The 19,922-nt window shown below is 38.6% G+C and overlaps 1 protein-coding gene across 1 annotated transcript; it reads left to right on the top strand.

Moving 5' to 3' along the window:
- Positions 1-16: 16 nt before the first annotated feature.
- GCSH (glycine cleavage system protein H) lies at positions 17-6,550 on the top strand. The gene is made up of 5 exons (XM_068411407.1): positions 17-144; positions 3,884-3,963; positions 5,144-5,207; positions 5,717-5,848; positions 6,421-6,550. Exons 1-5 carry the CDS (start codon positions 27-29, stop codon positions 6,516-6,518), a joined length of 492 nt encoding a protein of 163 aa, XP_068267508.1. The 5' UTR covers positions 17-26; the 3' UTR covers positions 6,519-6,550.
- The last annotated feature ends 13,372 nt before the right edge of the window (positions 6,551-19,922 follow it).

Genomic DNA, 19,922 nt, shown 5'->3' with positions numbered 1-19,922 from the left:
CCCGCGCCCGCCCGCCCCCGGCAAAGATGGCGTGGCGAGCGCTGCGGCGGGTTGGGCCGGTCCTGGCGCCGCGCTGCCCGCGCCTCCCGCCGCTGCGGGTGCCCGCGGCCCGGAGGTTGGCCACCAGCTCGCTGGTGCTGTCCGGTGAGTGGCGGCCTTGGGGCGGAGGGAGGGAGGCGCACGGTGGCCAGCGGGAGAGCGGCCCGGTTCTACGAGGAGTCGCCGCTCCCGGGAGGGGAGGGTGGGCTGCTGCAGCCGGGCCGGCCTTCAGGTGGTGCGGGCCGGGCTGGACCTCGCCGCCAGGCGCAGCCCGCGGAGGAGCGGTGCCGGCGGCGCCGCGGGTCGCGGCCGCCTGTCCGGCAGCGGTAGCCGGGGAGGGCCGGAGTGCCCCCCCTGCTCCGTGCGCCGAGCAGCCCCGAAGCCGAAACCTCCGCCTGCCAGATCCCGGTGTGCAGAAGCGCTTCGTAGCGAGGCGGGTGGTGTGTTTTAGCTGTCTCTGCGGCTCGGAGGGGCACGGCCGGGGGGAGCGGGATGCTGCGGCTGCTCCTGAGCAGCGCTGACCCCGGACGGGCCATCCCCGCCCGCCGGTGCAGGGGTGCCCGTGCGGGGAGCGGGGCAAAGCCTCGCAAGATGGCTGAGGCCTTGCAAGGGCTTGTAGCTGTGGGGGGCAATTAGTGCCTCCCTGCTTTGGCAGTGCAGGTTTCACCTGTCCCTTGTCCTGGTGCTGATGCTCTCCCAGTTCCCTGTCCCCTGAGGAGCTGGTTCACCTCCCTTAATTAGCAGAAAACTTTTAAGCTTCTCTCCATGCTGTGTTTTTTTAGCAAAGTGTCCCTGTCCCCTTTTGGCCCCAGCTGCGGGCTTCACTGAGTGGGCCGAGTGAGGAGAAAACGAACTTGACAAAAAAAGCAGATAGCTTTTGCTGGGCTCGTCGTGCTGAAACAGCTTGTTGATAGCTCCAAGGAGCATCAGCAGCAGTACAAGAAAGGGGCAAAAATGGGTGGATGGAGGACACAGGCCTGCAGCAGCCCCAGCAGATTGGCATCAGCTGCCCAGGAACCTGAGCCAGATTTTCAGGGCCTTGGACACATTTGGGCTAAAGAAGTTTGGCTCTGTCTCACCAGCTCTTGGGCAGTATAGCTACAGAAGTGGTAAGGCAGGAGACGGACTTGATTAGTGTGATTTTACGCTTAATGTAGTTAATTCTGAAAGTATCTGCTGCTGTCGAAGTTCTCTTTGAATGAAAGTTAGCCATAGCAATCTGAAAAACAGAACCTGTGGTGCTCTAGTGGAGTAAGAAGAGGAGGAGAATATGCTATAAGAGTAATGACTGCCACTAAGAAGAGGTCATAAATCTCCTTCCAGATAATCTTTTAACCCATCTGTGTAACTGCCTTCTGCTGCAAGTGAAAGAAATAACATTAATTAGTCATTATTTGCAAATTAAGTGAGTCAAGATCTAAGCTTTTCCCCGCTATTCTTATTGTTTAATGTACCCATTGTTTTTCTATAGATGTAACTTGAAGGAATAACATAAATTATACTTTTGTTTTAGGCAGAGAGGAAAAATTTTGTATGCCTCTTTGTGGAGGTGTGAGTTTTCCTTCACTCTTCAGGTACATATTTATGAAATATTTCCTAGAGGCAGGCTGAACTAAAGGAAGGTCTGAATTCGGAATGTACTAGTGAAGCTGAAACCAAGGGCACGTTGAAATGAATGAAGCTAGAGTAAACCTAGCTGCTCTTCTGAAAAAGAATGCTCACAGAAGAGATTTGGTATGCTTTGATGTTTCATATTCATTTAATTTGATTTCTTTAATGGACTGATCACGTAAGCTCAAAGTTCAAATTTTGAGATTACTTATTAACTCTTTTTAATTTGACCTTTACTTTATTTGCAGTGTTTTTTGTTACATGGTTAGAATTTTTAATTTTCACTTTTTTTTTTCCTCCTACAAGAAGCTTATGTGCTCTTCTAAGAACTGTTGAAAACGTTTTACCACTATGTTCCAAACTGATCATGGAAGTCTTCTGGTTTTCTTTTTTTTTTTTTTTTTTAACTTTGCTTTATAAACAAATCTTACACAACATTATTATCCCACATAAAAAGATATTGTTTGGCTTCTTGGTGACATGTGTAATGTCACAAATGTTCAGCTTGGGTTTGAGATTCTGTGTCATTCTCTGTTCTTATGGTTCATTATGGTTCCAATGGAATTCCTATTACCCATGGGTTTAATGTCTTGACCTAAAATGATTTAAGACATTTGATTTCTTCTGTTCATTAGACTGTGTCCTGAGAGATTTATGTAGGTATAAATAATGCTAGCTGAAATTCTCTGAGTTTTTTTGAGTGATAATTCACGGAAAAATACTTCACATTTGCATTTTACTCAAAATTCTTTGTGTACTGTACTTGCAAAAATAGGTATTGCTGTACTGAGGTCTATAGAACTTAGGCCATCTTCAAAGACAAACCATTTTATCTGAGACTTGCTTCCCTTACACGTGTTCAGATGTAAATAAGAGGATCACTACAACTGAAACAGCTTAAAATATGACTGACTTACACTGGAAAGATTTTAGGAGGTCTACAGCGAGAACTTCTGTTTTCCTTCCTGTACAAGTTTAGAAAATACAGAAGGATTTGCAGCAGAGTAGTTTCTCTGGTGGGTATAACGAGTCCAGCCTAGAGGAAGAGCCTGACAGGAGAATTTTGAACTCAAAAGGAAGATCCAGCTGTACTACTCTGTCACTAATCACTCAGGGAGCTCTGTTTAAGGAGTTATCTTCTCCAGCTTCTGGAACATCCCTTACCTGATTGGATAGGTGCTACAAGTGAAAATTAAAAATACATTAATTAAAAAAGTGGGGGGAAGAAAGTATATGTGGGGAAACTATAGAAGTGAGAAAACAAAGCAAGCTGAACATGCTCAGAGGAAGAAAAGTTCCAGGTAAAATGTTGGCAAGAAAAATGTTGCCTCTTTCAATTACTTCTTGTGATGTTTCTCCGTATGGCTTTATAAAAAGAATTGCTTCTAGTAAAAGCTAGTACAAGCTGCTCTGAATCTTACAGATCTAAAATATATGTAGAATTGTAAGATTGCTGTGAAAAGACTTAACAGGGTCTTAATTATGCTTATTTTAAAACTATACAGAATAACTGTGTTCTTCTCACAGTAACAGTATTAACAGAGAGCAAACTCTCTTAAGTAACAGTCGCCTGTACGAGTCGCCTTGTTAATTTGCCCTGTATTAATTTGCCTTAATTTTACACAGATCTGTGACAACATTAAACAGGGAGAAATAGACTCTGTAGGAAATGTCAGGGGGAGGGAAGGAAATCAGCCACTTTTGCTAGCTAGGTTGCAACCTTTTTTCTTCAGCTGCTGGCTCTGTTTAAGTGCTTTGAATGAGATGCTGTAATGCTGACACTGTTTCTAACGACTCACTAACACTGACCTTCCCAGCAATAATAAAGTGGTTATCAGAAACAAGCACTAAATATGCTTGAAAAGCCACTAAGCTATCACAGAAATGCATAACTATGAGTAAAGTACACATATATGCTTTAGATTTATACTTTTGTTTGAGGTAGAACTACTCCTTTTGCTCCTGTACATTATCGGTCTCTAGATGATTGCACAAGCCCTGGTAACGCTCTCAGCAGAACACCTAGTGAGCTTCCACCATCTCACCGAGCGTGTCATGAGCAGAACAAAATGCTTCTGTAAATTGTATGTGCTGTTTAAAATATTTTCCAAGAAAAACGAACAAAACTAACACCAGTAAAAAACCCCCACAGTTTAAGGCTGCAAATGTGTTACTGTATTTAAGTGAGCAACATGTCACTTCTTTCTGAAATACCAAGTTTGTTTCATTTTAGCCCGCAAATTCACAGACAAGCATGAATGGGTATCTGTTGAAAATGGCATTGGAACAGTAGGAATCAGCAATTTTGCACAGGTATTGATCCCTCCCCCTTACCCAAGTCTGCAATGTTTATTTCCACATACCTGCTCTTGTCCTTGCTCTTTGGACAGTTACTGGGTTTTATTGTTCTAATTGCATACGCTATACACTGAGCGCGATTTTTGGACTTGGATCTATCACATTATTTGTGAAGTGAATGCTGCTTCAGCATTCTGATAAATTCTTAATCGCTTCAGATTGAGCCTATGGAGAGCTGAACTTGATGAGAAATTTAATGGTTTAGCAGAATTTAAAACCTTCTTTATTACTTCAGCTTTTATAGGCCTGAGGAGTTCATGTCTATAGGGTATGATGCACTTTTTAGGGCAGTTTTCCCTTGAACATGAATACAATGCAATCCCTCTTGCTAAAGAACAGTTGTGCATAGAAGTACAACATGGCATATATTTCTTACTCTAGGATAGGAATTCCTTTAGATTTTTTGTCTTGTTTTGTTCTCGTGCAAGTACTTGATTTGGAATAGTCACAGGCAAATTCAGGACAGAGATTCACCATATGTGAAACTAAAGAAAATCTACTGTGAGAAGCTATCAAGTAGAATTAATGTTTCTTAGGACAAGCAGCATTTCCCGGAATCTCAGTTTTCTGTAAATAACACTCATACTCTGTAAGAACACTAGTCTTTTGTGAGATAGGGTACGTTTGTCAGAGCCTATTCTGGTTGAGCTGATTCTTATGGTGATAAGGCTCCTTATTAATTCAGTAGGACAAACTGTATGCTAACAGCTCTCCTATTGTCTGTGTCTCTGGGGAGGAATCATTGCATTTTCTTTCAAACTGCACTGGAAGTAAATGCTCTGTGCTTTGTAACAAAAAGAGAATTCCCTCAAATCTTTGGGAACTTTGTCCTTTAAAACAGTTGTTACTCTAGCTGATGCTAAGAAGATCAGCAGATGTTATTTCTCATTCTGCCTGAAGAAATCTGTATATAAACCTTGCAACTCAGCCTGAGGGTTATTAACACTGTAATAGATAAACAATAATTTGGCATTTGGGGCATGAAAACAAAACAATTTTTTCGAAAAATACACAGTCCCTAAAGAATGAGAACTAAATTTAGAGGCAGAGATTACTTATATACAGATTCTAGAGTTACTGTATCAGAACTCTCCTATGTATAATTTCTTTAATGTCTGCTTGTTTCTCTTTTAAGGAAGCATTAGGGGATGTTGTTTACTGTAGTCTTCCAGAAATTGGGACAAAATTGAGTAAACATGGTAAGTTTCAGCTCTGATTTCTAATGAAGTAATTATTCTATTTATCCCACTCTCCTTTGCAAAGATGAATTTTATGATGTAATCTTTATGTTCATTAATATCATTATAAATCTTCTGGATGCAAAATAAATTCAGATATTTCTACAAGAGACACCTTTACTTTCAAATTCTCAATGTCGGACCATGCATGGTAGCAGAAAACACATGCTTATTAAACTGTGAAGACATTTATTTAAAAATTAAATATTTGAAATATCTTTTTGTAATGATTTTATCTGTGCTCTGTTTTTAAAGTATTTATGCTTTGATTTGGACGTGCTAGTGTTTAGGCTGGCTGATTTGTAATTCTGCAGTTATGCATTTCATGAGTTGCATGATGTGAAACATCTAATTGATATCAAGCTCTAATTTTTCTATGACTATTCAGACTCAGTAATTTTGGGGTATCAACTGTAATAATACATTTTTTTTCTCCTCTTAAAAGCGTTCAATCATATTGTGTATTTCAGATGAGTTTGGAGCTTTGGAAAGTGTGAAAGCTGCTAGTGAACTCTACTCTCCTCTCTCAGGAGAAGTGACTGAGATTAATGCTGCCCTGGCAGATAATCCAGGACTTGTCAATAAATCTTGTTATCAAGATGGTAAGATGTCATTTTTATCTTTCAATAATGAATACCACCTAGATTCTTGCTATCACAAATGGCTCTGCAGTTCCTAGTTCTTCCAGTTATTTCATGTGGAGGCTTAAGTGGAATATATTGAATATAGTTCAAGCCCAATAAAATTTAACATGAAAGTATTATTGTAGTCTTGTCTTTGCTGACAGCTGTTATGTGTTCTTTTCAGAGACTGTGGTTGAATTTATATCTATCTCCCTTGATCACATTTCTCTTTTTTGATCTTGTAACAGCTCATGGTACTGAGAGGTCAGGCTCTTTTACTCTTTCCAGACAGCCTCTCCTTAATGCCACTGTCAGAGACAGTACTAAATTAGACAACTGGTCTGACTCAAAAGGCCATTTCTTATGACAGGTTGTTTGTTCATTTTTTAAAGTATTGAAACATTGTTTTGCCTGCACAAGAAATCCTGTTGATTCTAGCAGTGTTACAGGGTTTATATACCTACTGGAGTACTTTTCTAAGGCAGTAACATGAATGAATCTTTCTTGTAGGATATTAGCAACTGTTTTTCTTTTTAATTTCCTGACTACAGGTTGGCTTATCAAGATGACTGTGGAAAACCCTGCTGAACTTGATGAACTGATGAATGAAGATGCCTATGAGAAATACATAAAATCCATTGAGGACTGAGCTGGAATAATGAAATAAATCCATATAAAATATTTCAGTGTAGTTTGTCATCAATCAGTGAAGTACAGAATATCCAGTTTTGGCTACCTGAAAAATACCACTTATGATCACATATACAAGGCCATAAATAATTTCAGTGATAAAAATGTTTAACATCTGCATACCTGCGAGGGTTTTTTATTCTATTGTCTGATTTATGTAACTCAAGATGTTATCTATAGTATTTTGGGAAACAAAATTTATTTGGTAAAATATATACTTCCCAAGATTTATTTGACAATCAAATTTAGTACCAACAGCCTTAATATGGTAATTCTGTTGTAGGCACATGACTGTTCTCATAACCTGAACTATGGCTTGCCCTGAGATACTTTTCTATTGCTCACAAGATATTGAAAAGCAGTGTCTCCCTAACCTCTAATATTTTTCCTAATTATAGTTGCAAAGATGATACCAAAAAAGTAGATAATTCTGAGAATTGTGTGATCAGTAATAGTTTGACAGATAACGCATCCATGTGTGTCTGTCTTTAAGGTCAAGTAGGCACACTGCTGTAATGACATCACAGGAATGAAACGAAAACTTTCGCTTTGCAAACCAGTAAACTAAAGCAGCTGATCCCGTTAGACTTAATATTTAACGAATCCACAAATATGCACTCAAAGCTGATGTGACATCTAAGGGTAAGGTTTAGCTGTACAGACCTGCACTTTAGGAAAACATAATAGTACAGCAGAGTTTTGGTATAGAACTTTTTTCCACGGTTTTAAAAGAGTGATTAGAAGCTAAGCACAAAACAGGATTGAAAACCACGTATCTGTATGTTGATCTAAGATGAAACGGGGGAATGTTTAATCCATCTGAGATGACAAAGGCAAAACTCATATTCCTTGGGAAATTCTTTTCAAATGTACAGCTTTTCTAAAGGGCAGAAATACGCTGCAGGTTATACAGAAACCTTTCTAATGTATAAAAATGTAGGGCTTGCTTTTAACATCCGAAGGGATGTTGAAGTAACTGGTGTGTTTTTGAAATCCTAGGAGCTAATTTTTCCTACACAAGTCACAGATAAAAGCCCTGCCAAGAGAGACTCCACTGTGTATTTAAGATAAAACTATCTTCTCTGTAGGAGTTAAACTGCAAAGTGACTAAGAGGAAAGAGTGGGTTTGACTGTTCCACAGGAGTCCTAACTTGGCAGTGGCTGATAAACAAAAGGCTCCAGCAAACCTAGTGTAAATGCTTTAGAAACTGTCAGTGCTTATCCATTATTCACAGTATCATGCAGCATTTATTATGACAACATTCAGGGCCCAGAGAGCTGGGAGCTTGATCCTGGCCTGTTACAGACTCCCTGTGTCAGTTTAGATCTTCCATCTCTCTGTGCACTTTCCAAAGGGAAATTTTGTTTCAAATTAGGATGAGTGCAGGCAAATGGAGATACAAATCCATGAGAAGGTTTCCATTTGATACTGCTTCTTCCACCCTGTTTTTTCCAACTTACATGACCTTGATGTGATTTATTAAATCTCCCAATTCCTCTTTATATGGGAACAATAAATACTTAGGTGCTTTTCTTGTGTGGTTTATGACAAGAGCTGCGCTGTTCTGCAGTTACATAAGCTAAAGGATGTCTGTTGGAGCAAATCTTTCCACAATCCACCCAACTGCTAGAATTATGCTGCCAAAAGAACGTGTTCTTCCTTGTTTGATGTATGCTACCCAAGCAGAGCTCCTAGTTTTCAAATAATCCCATAACCTCCACATTCAGCAGCAGCAAGAAGCCTCAAGCAGACCACCATGGACTGGTTGGAGCCGGACTCTGCAAGAGCATGAATGCCAAACTTGCCAACGTGAATCCGTAATGAATGCCTTTCATCAAAATAAAAAGATGGGGTGAATGTGTATTAGCTTTGGTCTATAACACAATTTTTTATAAAGGGTAGGGGAAAACATCAAAGTTGTTCACCAGTGTGTGCTCGTACAGAAAATGAATAAAGGAGATTATTTTTTACAAAATAAGCACTTTATCTGTGACCTCTTAAGTTTTCATCCTGAGCTTAAGAATTTAACACTCATAATTGCTGGATGCTAAACATTATAGACTCAGTAGAGAAACTAGTTTTATGGTAAATTATGATTTCCATACTTCTCCCACAACCAATAATTATGTCTCTGTATCTCCTAGGGGTTAATTATATCATCACCTTTCTTCTTGCCAACACTTCCTTTCTGTTCCACAAGTACCAGCCTCTTTATCTCTCAAATTATCTAACTGAATAATATATGCTAAACTTGGAACTAATTTTTTCAATCCATATTTAGTTTTCTAAGATTTATATCAACATCAGTCCTGAAAAGATTGCATACCTAAAATTTTGTCTGTTTTTTCAGCCAATGAAGTGCTGCCTCTCCCTGTGAATCCTGACCCATCATGTATATAAATGCAAATCATGTAATTGTTACATCTCACCAGGGAAAAAAATCAATGGTATAAAACTAAAAGAACAAAAATACATAAGGACATTTGGTGGTGTTTTGATGAGCACAAAATAAGGGCAATGTCAACTTCACTGCCATTAAATTAGCAGTAAGACAATTACCTAAGCAGCTCTAATGACGAAGTTAGCAGTGCAGCAGATCTCCATTTCTAATGCTTCCCTTAACTGGTGTGTCCAGACAGTTGATGTCCTGTGGATAAGGATCCTCTTTCCTTTTTCTTCGTACTGATAGATTGGGAATTTACAATCTTCCTGCAGTAATGGCTCCCATCACGGAGTTTTAATATGCCAATCTGACATATAAAGGACATATAACATGTATCTTCACGACAGCCTAGTGATGTGAATAAACAGAACTGCACCAATAAATCAAGAATGATCCTCAGCTCCTCAGCTGAGGATGTCAGGCTTCTCTGTTGGGATGTTGGGAGACATCACACAGCAAGAGGCAAAGGAAATTGCACCACCTGCACTGCATATTTTGGAGAAGAGAAAGAAAACCTAAGAACAGTGCATAATTAACTGATAGCAGGAGTTCACCAGTGGGTGGAATGCTCCAGGTTGTCAAACGGTGACATGTGCCGATTTAAATAATTGCAAGTTAAAAAAGACATTATTGCCCAATGTCACCACGCGGTGGCACCCCAAACGTTAACGCTGTGACCCAGAGCAAGGTGAGGAAGCCCCACCAGCCTGGTTTTCCAGTGCAGCTGCTTAGTGGCTAAAAGGTACCGCAGTGACATCTCAGCTTCAGTGCAATTTGATTTCCTAGGTCAGCTTCGAGATCAGAAAAAATATTAAGCAAATCTTGCTTCATTGAAAATGTTTAAAACCCACTCCTCGCAGTACTATATGTAACAAAGTAATTAAACCTCATTTTATTGTACCCATCATCTTACCATCTTTCTTCTCCCCCAGTCTCCTCTTCCCCCTTCTTGCAGCACGCCTAAAATTCAGCCTGGTGAGGTAGGGGTGTGCATGGACAGTCTAAAATTTTACCAAGTTCCAAACATGACGCCAGCCATTAAGTCAGTAGGAGCCTTTCCATAACAGAGCAGAGATCGACTGGGAGCTTTGGGAAAAACGTTCTTCCACCAAAGTCACAGGCAAAACTGCTTTTACATTAATGAAGCTGCATCAGTCTTTGAGCGAGACTGCAAAAGCCATCTGTGTAACACAGTGTCATTTCTATAGACAAACGTGTTTTAATGTGGTGAAATGTCACCAGACTGATGGAAAACTGAGCATCCCTTGGAAAGGCGTTCCTGAGGAATATGACCTCATGGATGTAACACAATATGGAAGACTCTTTGAGCAGACAGCGTCCATCAGTGTAAATTACCAGCAAGATATGCTGCAGATGACACGAGCCAGAGAGAAATTTTGAGAGCAGCCTAGGAGCATCCTCAATGTATTTTTCTCCACTTTCCCCACACTTATTTGAGACACAGTCTTAGAGGAACAGTCCTTGGCAGCAGAAGTTAGTCTGTGGTATCTGTATGGGTTAGGGCTTGCTTTACACTATTGACGTCCCTCTCTTCCTGACAAAGCATAATTCAGTCACTTCAGACCTGATCTATTTTAATGCAGTACAAGTGTTCTACAGCCTCTGCTATTAGGCTGTTTTATTTGTCATTTGTTTATAGTGTTTAATTATTTATGCTATTGAATATATTTTGTTTAGAGATGCATTTTAATGGAGGTGCAGCACTTGTACCTTTCTCTAACCACAAAAATCAATCCACAAGATAGAAGGATGAGTCTGCGCTTCTTCTGACTCAAGAGTACTTCTGTTTTTCAGCCATCCCCCCTCTCCCTTCTTCACTGCATGTGTCTGGATCAAGAGAAAATGACAGAGAATTAAGTCTGTTCTGACAACCACTCACTTGTGCCAGAAGTGGTAAGGCAAAGCTGGTGCTAAAACTGGTGTTTCATCACCATTGCATAGCTCTTTTTTTTTCCTGCAATGTATCATCCTCATCTACAACTGAAACACTTTTGCAGCTTTCTATTAGACTAAGGGGCATTTCTTACATTGGGTTGGCCTGGTAAATGTGTGTGTTAGACAACAAAGAAGAAAATTCAGCCATTCAAAACCTTGACAGGATTTTTTTGTCTACTTCCCATATCTTCCATAGGTTTAAAGAGTAACTGAAGGACAATATGGTCCTTTAATGCATGCCCCTGCTTCCATGTGATCTAAAGTAGTATTTCTAATAGGAAATCTAACACAGTCTTGCAAAGGCCACTCTTTAGAGGTAGCACAGACAGCCCCTATTTCTCCTTTCCACCTGCCCCTGTGTACATGAAGAGTTGCAAGGAAGAAGAGGCAGTCATCCCGAGGTCAAAAAAAGGTTAGGAACCATGGCTCTAGATCATGACAACATCAGGAGCTCTTGGGATGAGGCTGCATGAGAACCTGAGCTGATCTCGCAGCTCCCTGCTGCTGAAAGACCAGGCTCTTGCTCTCTCCTCCTCCTCTCTGGCCTCTCCCTTCTCTCTGTACCCCATCCTCCTCACTCTTGCCACCTCTGCCAGTGAGAAGCTCCCCCCTTTGAGACCACCATGGCATCTGGTACATGCCCTGAGCCAATTCAACTCATCAGTCAGACCAAAAACTGTTGGCAGATTCCAAGAAGTGCCCAGAGAGGGACATCAAGAAATAGGGATTGTTATCATTATTAGTAGTACTGCTATATGAATACTTCATACATTTTAACACTTGTTATTAATAAGAGTCTATCTACTGTAATTCTGATTAATAGTCAATTCCTGTAGTCATATTTTGTCCCATGTAAGAGTGAAAAAAAAAATTAATCCAAGACTAAAGAACAATGTAAAACTATTCCTTTTTTTTCATTTTAGAGCACCATGACTTCATCATTATCTTCACCCAGAACTGTAATCTCATTACTTCAGGATCACTCAAGCGTAACAGCAGTTTTAAATTCAAAGCATATGCCTTACCAAAAAGAAAAGGGAAATTACACTCTATTATTCTAATTATTACAGTCTAATATTTATAGACTGGCACCTTAAGAAGACAGTTCTGGATTCTGTAATTTATGTGAGCTAAGAGTTCATTTTTACTTGAACAAAAAGATTAGATAGATGGTAAATCAGAAAACATTCCCTCTGGAAAAAAACTGAAATCTGGGGCTACATTTTAATTACTTTGCCCTTCCAAAGAAACACATGAAAATATTATTATTATTATTAATTATTAATTATAATAATAATAGTGAGACAGCTAAGCAGATGTTTCTGAAAGACTATAGAAAACCAAGTTGTACTAATTACATGAGAACAAACATGTAACATTTTTTCTCCTTATGGCTATGTGGCTTATAACGGTATCATAAAGGCCTAAAAAGTGTTGGTTAAAGAAAAGCTGAAAACTGTTCTTGGCATTGTAAGATAAGATGCTGCCTACAGTGAAAGACTGTGAAAACTAGCACATTATAACAATTCAAGAAACAAATATTTTTATCTCAGCAATTAACAGAGAAAGCATATTTGGCCGAGTCCTTACGATTCATTTGGCTAATACCTAGAGAGCCTCAATTCTGCATCACCACTGGAGGAAAAGGCATGTGCTGGTCAAAGAAACAGCTCGACCGCTGTTACTGCTGAATATACACGGGGCTTAGAAACCTTCCTCCTAGTCCTTCAGCATTGAAAAATTTAAACTGCTATTTTTAAAAAAACAAAAATCAGTTCTTTTCACGTATCTCATATCTTCCCTCTGTGAAAGCCACTCCCTCCTCTCCTGAAAGTCTGGTGTTTCTGTACTTTCTAGCACAGGCTCCTGGCAGCTAAACGTTGAATTGCACTTGAGAACATTTCAAGCGTTACCAGTGACTGTAACAATGCAAAGCTGGGAAGGAGTAAAGTCACGGACAGCTGAGGCGCAGACATCCCTTTCTGAACTACAGACTGCCACACTACGTCCGAAACGGTGCCGATACAAGACTATAAAGTCAGCTACATACATTTACGCCCACCGACAATCTCAGCCTATCTTCTTGAAAGATGGTTATGCTTCAGAAGCCCAGACTACCAACCTAACTCAGTATACTGCAGCTTCCATAGAGAACACCGTTAATGGAGACTACCTGAAGACAAGTTGGATGGAAAATCTGGCCCAGCTATTAGATATTTGTCTTCAGATGTGCAGGTCCATCACAACACGCCTTCATACATGCACTATGGATGAATGGAACATAACTGTTTCAAACCTTCATCAAAAAAGAACTCATGGTTTGTCAGTTAAAAAAGAGGTTTATATTCACCACATGCTCACAATTTGTATCATTAATCTTTAATGACAGCTAGAAGCTACAGGTTTATAAATATATATTTTTCATAGTTGTGACAACCAGTGACTAGATGCAGTTTTGGTGGAAAATTGTCTGAAACACTGTAAGGCTAGGTAAGTTACAAGGCATTATTAGAAAATGTTGATTTTGAACTTTCGGTGATATTACTTTTACAAACATTAGAAACAAACATTACTTGGTGAAATATAAACATTGCAGAAGAAACTACAACGCAAAGTAATTTACCAGTTAAGTACATAGTTAAGAAACAACTTTTTTTAAAAAAAAACAAAGTCAAGGTAAATCAAAGAAACCATAATAAAAACTTACATGTCAAAGAACACGGTCTTCAACAGACAGCATCTCCATTACAGGGAGAAATAACTGGTGTAACACTAAAGGGAGGAGTTGGGTTTGTTTAAAGCATTCCAAGAACAGTACTTTTCTGTCACAGCAGTCAGTTTTCCTGCATTACAACATGGATTCATGTCCAGATGTAGGCAGGTTTTGCACCCAGCTAGAGCTCACATATCAGCCTTAAACTGCACGAACTTCACGCCAGGGTGCACCTCCTTGAAGCCAGTCACAGGATGTACACAAACATTTGTTACACCACAGTTTAGAAACTGGACTTAGCAATCCCAACCAATTTTAGTTTTACTACTTTTGATCAGCTTTAAAAACATATATATTAGCTCTTTGAGTTTAAAAGTTTAATACAATTTGGCTTATTTTTAAGATACAGAAATACAAAAATTTTAAAACTCACAACAACACAACTTTTTGTCCTAGAAGGTGATAAAGAGTAAAGCATAATGTGTGAGGCTTCGTTACGCGATTTTGTGAAATATTGTCTTGTTACTGTTATTCAAAGGAGTATGATTATGACGTAGTGAAGTCAGACTGGACAAAAAAGAGTCTAAGATATAACACTATTTAAGACATACACTTTCCTTAATGACACTTTTAACAGAATATTCTATACACAACACACCAATACATCAACTATACCAATCAAGTTAATCCCTAAAAAACACAGGTGCACCGTAATATTGCATAGAAAGAAATCCCTGGTATTAATACACTTGCACTGGAGACTAGGACTTTCTCCCCGCCTTACTAAATCAAAGCATATATGTTTTCTAAAAAGCACATCTCACATTTGACATTTTTCTTAGCTATATTCTTTGGAATCGCTAGTGCATGTGTTATTTCAAGCACATTTTTATTCTGCATGCTATTGTTAAATATTAAAAAACTAAAATTGAAAGGAAAACAGTTTTCCTGCCTTTCACCAAAAATATAATGTAAAATAATCTTCCTATGTTGAATAAAAATAAAAATCAGACCTTTCTCAACAACAGAAAACTCAAACAAAAGCCAGGATAGCTGAATGAAGAGGATATTCATACAAGATGGGGAAATCCAGGGTCAAAAATCTGTAAAATAATTTAAAAGTCATATTTATAAGTTGAATAAAGAAAGAGTCTAACCAGTGGCCAGGGGTTTTATAGCTCAGTATTCACTTTGATCATGGAAGACCTACATTCAAGTCCATACACTGATTGAAGGAAATACTCTTACCACTTAAGTATTTTAGGGCAATTCTCTCATATGAGCTGAACCTGAGAAAACCTTCCTATGGAAACAGGTATGCTTCCCCGAACACATTTCATTTTGAAAAATGTCACCATCTCCCATTTAAAAAATCCCCCTGATCAGCTCTACATAAGGCTAGGGGTTTTTCACTTTACAGCAAAATTGACTATACTTTACTTCCTACCTTAAACTATTTGTGTTTGAAAAACCTTAATTTCAGTGCTCACCATTATTTTCATTTCCATAAGTAATCCTGTCATATATTCAGAACACATAAACATGAAGTGCATACAGGAAACAGAATTACTGATGATTTGCCAAAAAGCCATGCAGTATAATTGGAAGGTGAAAGTCATTTTCTTCAGATATTCCTTACAGTGAGCACTTTAATCTCACGATACAAACTGTGCAGACAGATTAAATCCATCCCAAAGTTTTAACAATAAGCATTATGCAGCATCAGATAAATAACAGTAAAAGCTGAAAAGACCATGTCTCCACAAATAGATTTCATAAAAAACTAGAACTTCTGGTTTCAGATAGAATATATATTTAGAATATCTGTGTAAGAGGTGAATATATACAATAAACATATTTTGTTATAGTAACTATAGTCACAGGTTTTTTTACTTAACTACATAATTGCAGAGGTGTATCAGGAAGACGTATTTCTGACTGCAATTTCTTTCACTGTAAGTATAGGAAAATACTACTAAATCCTTCTGGCTGCTACAGGTAACAGGACTTCTGGCACAGCTGAAAATGTATCAGCAATTAGAATTGATTGATTATTATATTGTTAGTATAAATTTCATTTTAATGACAAAGCCGCTGCTGGACTTTTGGTGAGAGGCCTAAGGAACACATGAGATTTCTTCCTAGGAAATGCTGAAAGGCACATAAAAATTCCAATATATATTTAATAACACATTAAAAAGCAGATTCTGAGTATTTCTGTAGGTTACTTCAGATTAAAATATAGAATTAGCAGATGTTTGCCTGTTGGCGCTATGAAAAAATGTTTCATGTATCTGTAAAGGGATCATGTTTATGCACGAACAGACATTTGTTCATTCAAGTGATGTATCTTCCCCTCACATTTGGTGAAACAACAAAGAGTGTGCACTTATTCTGTTGTCTACTGAGATACTAAGGCGCACACATTCACATCAAAAAGTTACTTGCAAATGGTAAAAGGAGCAAAAATTAATTTACCTGAAATAATGTACATTTATTGAAAATGAGGACAACACAGTTTCAGCTACTGATTTTATGCTAATAAACAATAATATGTTTAGCTAGCTGAAATTCTGTTTACAGTCACTTAGTTCTGATTCCTGTTAGGCTTTCTAATAATTAGGGTAAATTTCAAAAATATTGCATGAAAGGCATAGAATCCCATGCAAAAAATCTACCACTTTAAGTGTGAAGCAGCAAACATCAATGTATATCAGACATACAGTACAATCTGTCTCACTGTATAAAGTATCATCATATTGCACATAAAATAACATGGCACATTTCATAAAGCTAAAACCTTGCACAATAAATGGCAGGTATTTTCATACCTGCAGAGACATACACAATGAATAATTCACTTAAAAGTGAAGTACACAACCTAAGGACTATTGCCTTGCCGAAATCATTCTGGTATCACTTGGAAAGGAAGGTGGCATGGGGTCTATTCATGCAAAGAAAAATACAAAGAGCTGACGTTTTTTCCAGAAGGTTGGCTTGAAAATTTTCAGATCACAGAATCACAGAATCAATCAGGTTGGAAGAGACCTCTGGGATCATCGAGTCCAACCATTGCCCTGACACTACATCCACAGCATCCACACAGTAAAACAGATGTTTTACTTTGCCTGTGAAAGTCCATTTTGTGGAACTATATTCTTTAGAAACATGATTTTTAAAAGTTATTTTGCTCCTGCTCCCATTAAAATGATTCATGTCCCGCCAACTTGAAAATTATCCTCTTCAACACAGGTTTTTTCCTCCTCAAAAGTCATCACTTATGTAAATATTATATAATTATTATTTGGGATTTTTATTTCATCTCCATTTATCACAATGCTTCGAGCAAGCCACACATAGCATCAGACTGAAATCTGCAGGATTGGAAACGGTACATGAACGCTGCAAGTGGAAAAAACACTCATGGTCGTTGCAACTGTACATGTTTTTGGAAATTTGAATAAATCTTGCTTGGAAATAAATTAATGTGATAGAAGTGAAAATGCGTAATCAAAGTAGTGCAGCTTTAGCATATACCACTGCTAAATTTCTATTAAAAGACCTCAAACTTCTTGCACAGACTTCAATAGCATTCTCTAGTCAAAGCTAACTGGGCACGACCTCACCTTTCCAGGCTTTAAAAAGTAGGGGTTTATAAATGCTTCTAGAAGACCATGTCTTTTACTGGACTTGCACATATATCATCGACAATTTGTGATCAAGTTCAAGCCCATGAAGTTACTCACAAAATTCAGTGCTGAGGACAAGCTTCACTGCTCGAAAGCTCAGGAGACTCTGTTTTGCAAAACATTCTTCTGGTAGGCTACAACCTCAAGAGGTTTAATATTCAGATTTATGTTTGACAAAGGGGGCCATACATAAAAGAGCAATAAAATCTGAACAGGATTATAAAGCCATAGCCCAGTTCTGCTTACAAAATTTCAACCAAGAGCTACAGTAATTTCACCTAAGTAATGATAAAGAAAAGGTTAATACAACAACTTGCTAGTGTACTTGATGCATGTACATCCATTTAGGTATTCCAAATTTAAAGAGTTTAAGCCACAGTTGCTATAAGGAGATTTTTAAATTATTAGAGACCTGCAGATGCTGCATAAATCAAGCGACAAGGAAAACTGCCGTTCACTGGAAAATAATTTTGAAGTTCTAGAATTAGAGTTACTCACTGTTAAAAATGGGTTTAGCACCGTTCGTGTTTCTAAAGCCATTAAAACAGTAAACAGGAAATCTTGTTCACTTTATAAGCAAAGTTGCAGCATCAGTTAATCTAAAATGCACAGAAACTATTTTTTTCTCCAGGTGTTTTCATCAATCTACACAGGAGTTGTTGGTTCACTATTTGGGTAAAAAAGGCCAAGCAAAAAATTATTTGGAAAGCTGTAACACATAAATAAAAAGGTGTTTGGCTATATTTCCACCAGATTTCAAAGTGTTTTCAAATGGAGACAAGTTCTTTTCTTTCTCTCCAGTATTAAGGCTCTTATAAACAAATAAGTTTAACTAAAAGACACTTGGGCTTTCTTTATCAAATACATCGCCTAATATGCTTTAATCATGGACATTTTAAGACGCTAGTTCTGCAATTCTAGCTTTATAAATGTGTACTAGCAATATATAGGATTACTCGTATAATATATACGATTATATAAGATCGGGGCCTTAATATTCTAAAATGTGAAATGCTCAGTAGATGTTGACAGTGCACTTCTTTTACATTCTGTTTCTATTAAGAACACAGGGATCAGAAAACTAACTGGGAAATTAGAGACAAGTTACCCATACTACAGAAAGGCCTCTTGCTATTATTTCTATTAAATCAGAAACAGTCGTCTAGAGAAATTAATTTAAATACTCTTTTCCCATAAAGTTTCCAGACCTTTTTTTTCCCCCCAGAATTTGTAAGTTTAATTATTCTGACTGAACCAGACTCTCAGGAGACAGAAGTGCTCTCAATTCCCACCGAAGTCATAAGGTTCTATGAGAACTTGACATTACTCAAGCTGTTTGGGACACTTGACCCTTTCAAGGAACACAAAAATGCAGTTAAAAATCCCATTTCATTCCTAAACAATCTACAGAAGATCCAAAACGTTAAAGGCCTGATCTTACAGCCCTTCATAATCAGAAGAGGCCACTGACATCGGTTTTACCACTCTCAGAAATCGTAATTTGTAGAGGTTCCTCTCCTGCAAACACATACATGCCTAAATCCTGGAAAATTAGCACCCAGATTTGGCACCAGCACAACCTGTATTCAGTGGAACTCCTGAAAAGGCAAGTTTAAAAAGGAAAATGCTATGTTTACTGCTAATATAATTTAAAACATATCTTCAAAGGCAGAAGTCAGCATGGTCTGTAATTTTTATTCATATATTTTTATATGGCAAGATATGACTCTCTTCAATTTGTTTGACCCAATTTAGTCAGCTTTGTGAAATCTGTCACTGAAAGTATTATGAAAAATTTGGAGCATTTTGTTTTTTCAGAAAGTGGGCTCCTGCACTGATACCTCAGCATAAGAAATTCAATTAAACTGTTAATAAGAATAAAACTGAAAGTGCTGCTTAGGATGCAGTGTGAAATTATGGATTCAACTCTTGCCATCTCTAGTTCCTTCAGTGCAATTCCATGACTTTCCTGCTGACCTGAACACAAGCAGCTTTATGGGACCAATCCTACCGAAACAAACATCAGATCATGACAAACCTTTGTAACAACGTAACACGTGGATTTTAAAAAAACCCACTTGCTTTATAAAATCTCTCAGTGGGCTGCATTTCGATGAGTATGTGACATTTTCTAAATATGCTTAAACACATCCAACAGAATTCAAAATTAAAAAAAAAAAATAGATATTTGCTTTAAACGGATCAATCATTTTTACAGCATGATGAAACACAGCTACACTTGCGGCATCTGTACTCTTGTCTTTTTGGTCAGAACTGTAACCTGTCCCTTAGCCCTGCCCTATCAGGCCCTTAACCCTGCAGAGCAATTAGCACGGGTGGGTCAGGGAGGCTCAGAACACGGACCCAGCACCTCGCCGGAGCAGGGCTTTGCTTGAGCAGGATCAGGCCAACAGGATGGCTGGACGGCTGCCCCGCGACACTGCTCTGCGCTCCCAGAGCCTGCCCCTGCGGAGGTGACAGCAGCTGATCCTGACCTCCGGCACCCGGCAGCACTTGTTTGCACCTGTGGATCCTGGTCCTGACTAGTAAATTCTGCAAAC

This window comes from Nyctibius grandis, chromosome 12, assembly GCF_013368605.1.
Source record: "Nyctibius grandis isolate bNycGra1 chromosome 12, bNycGra1.pri, whole genome shotgun sequence".
NCBI lineage: Eukaryota > Metazoa > Chordata > Aves > Nyctibiiformes > Nyctibiidae > Nyctibius > Nyctibius grandis.
Note: the sequence above shows the minus strand (reverse complement) of the source record. Positions and strands in the feature narration are given on the sequence as shown.

What these genes read in the sequence shown, in the direction of transcription:
- GCSH (XM_068411407.1), top strand. Translation starts at nt 27, where the DNA reads ATGGCGTGGCGAGCGCTGCGGCGGGTTGGGCCGGTCCTGGCGCCGCGC. An exon ending in GACAAAATTGAGTAAACATG is followed by an intron (nt 5,208 to 5,716) that starts GTAAGTTTCAGC and finishes TGTGTATTTCAG; the next exon opens with ATGAGTTTGGAGCTTTGGAA. An exon ending in TAAATCTTGTTATCAAGATG is followed by an intron (nt 5,849 to 6,420) that starts GTAAGATGTCAT and finishes TCCTGACTACAG; the next exon opens with GTTGGCTTATCAAGATGACT.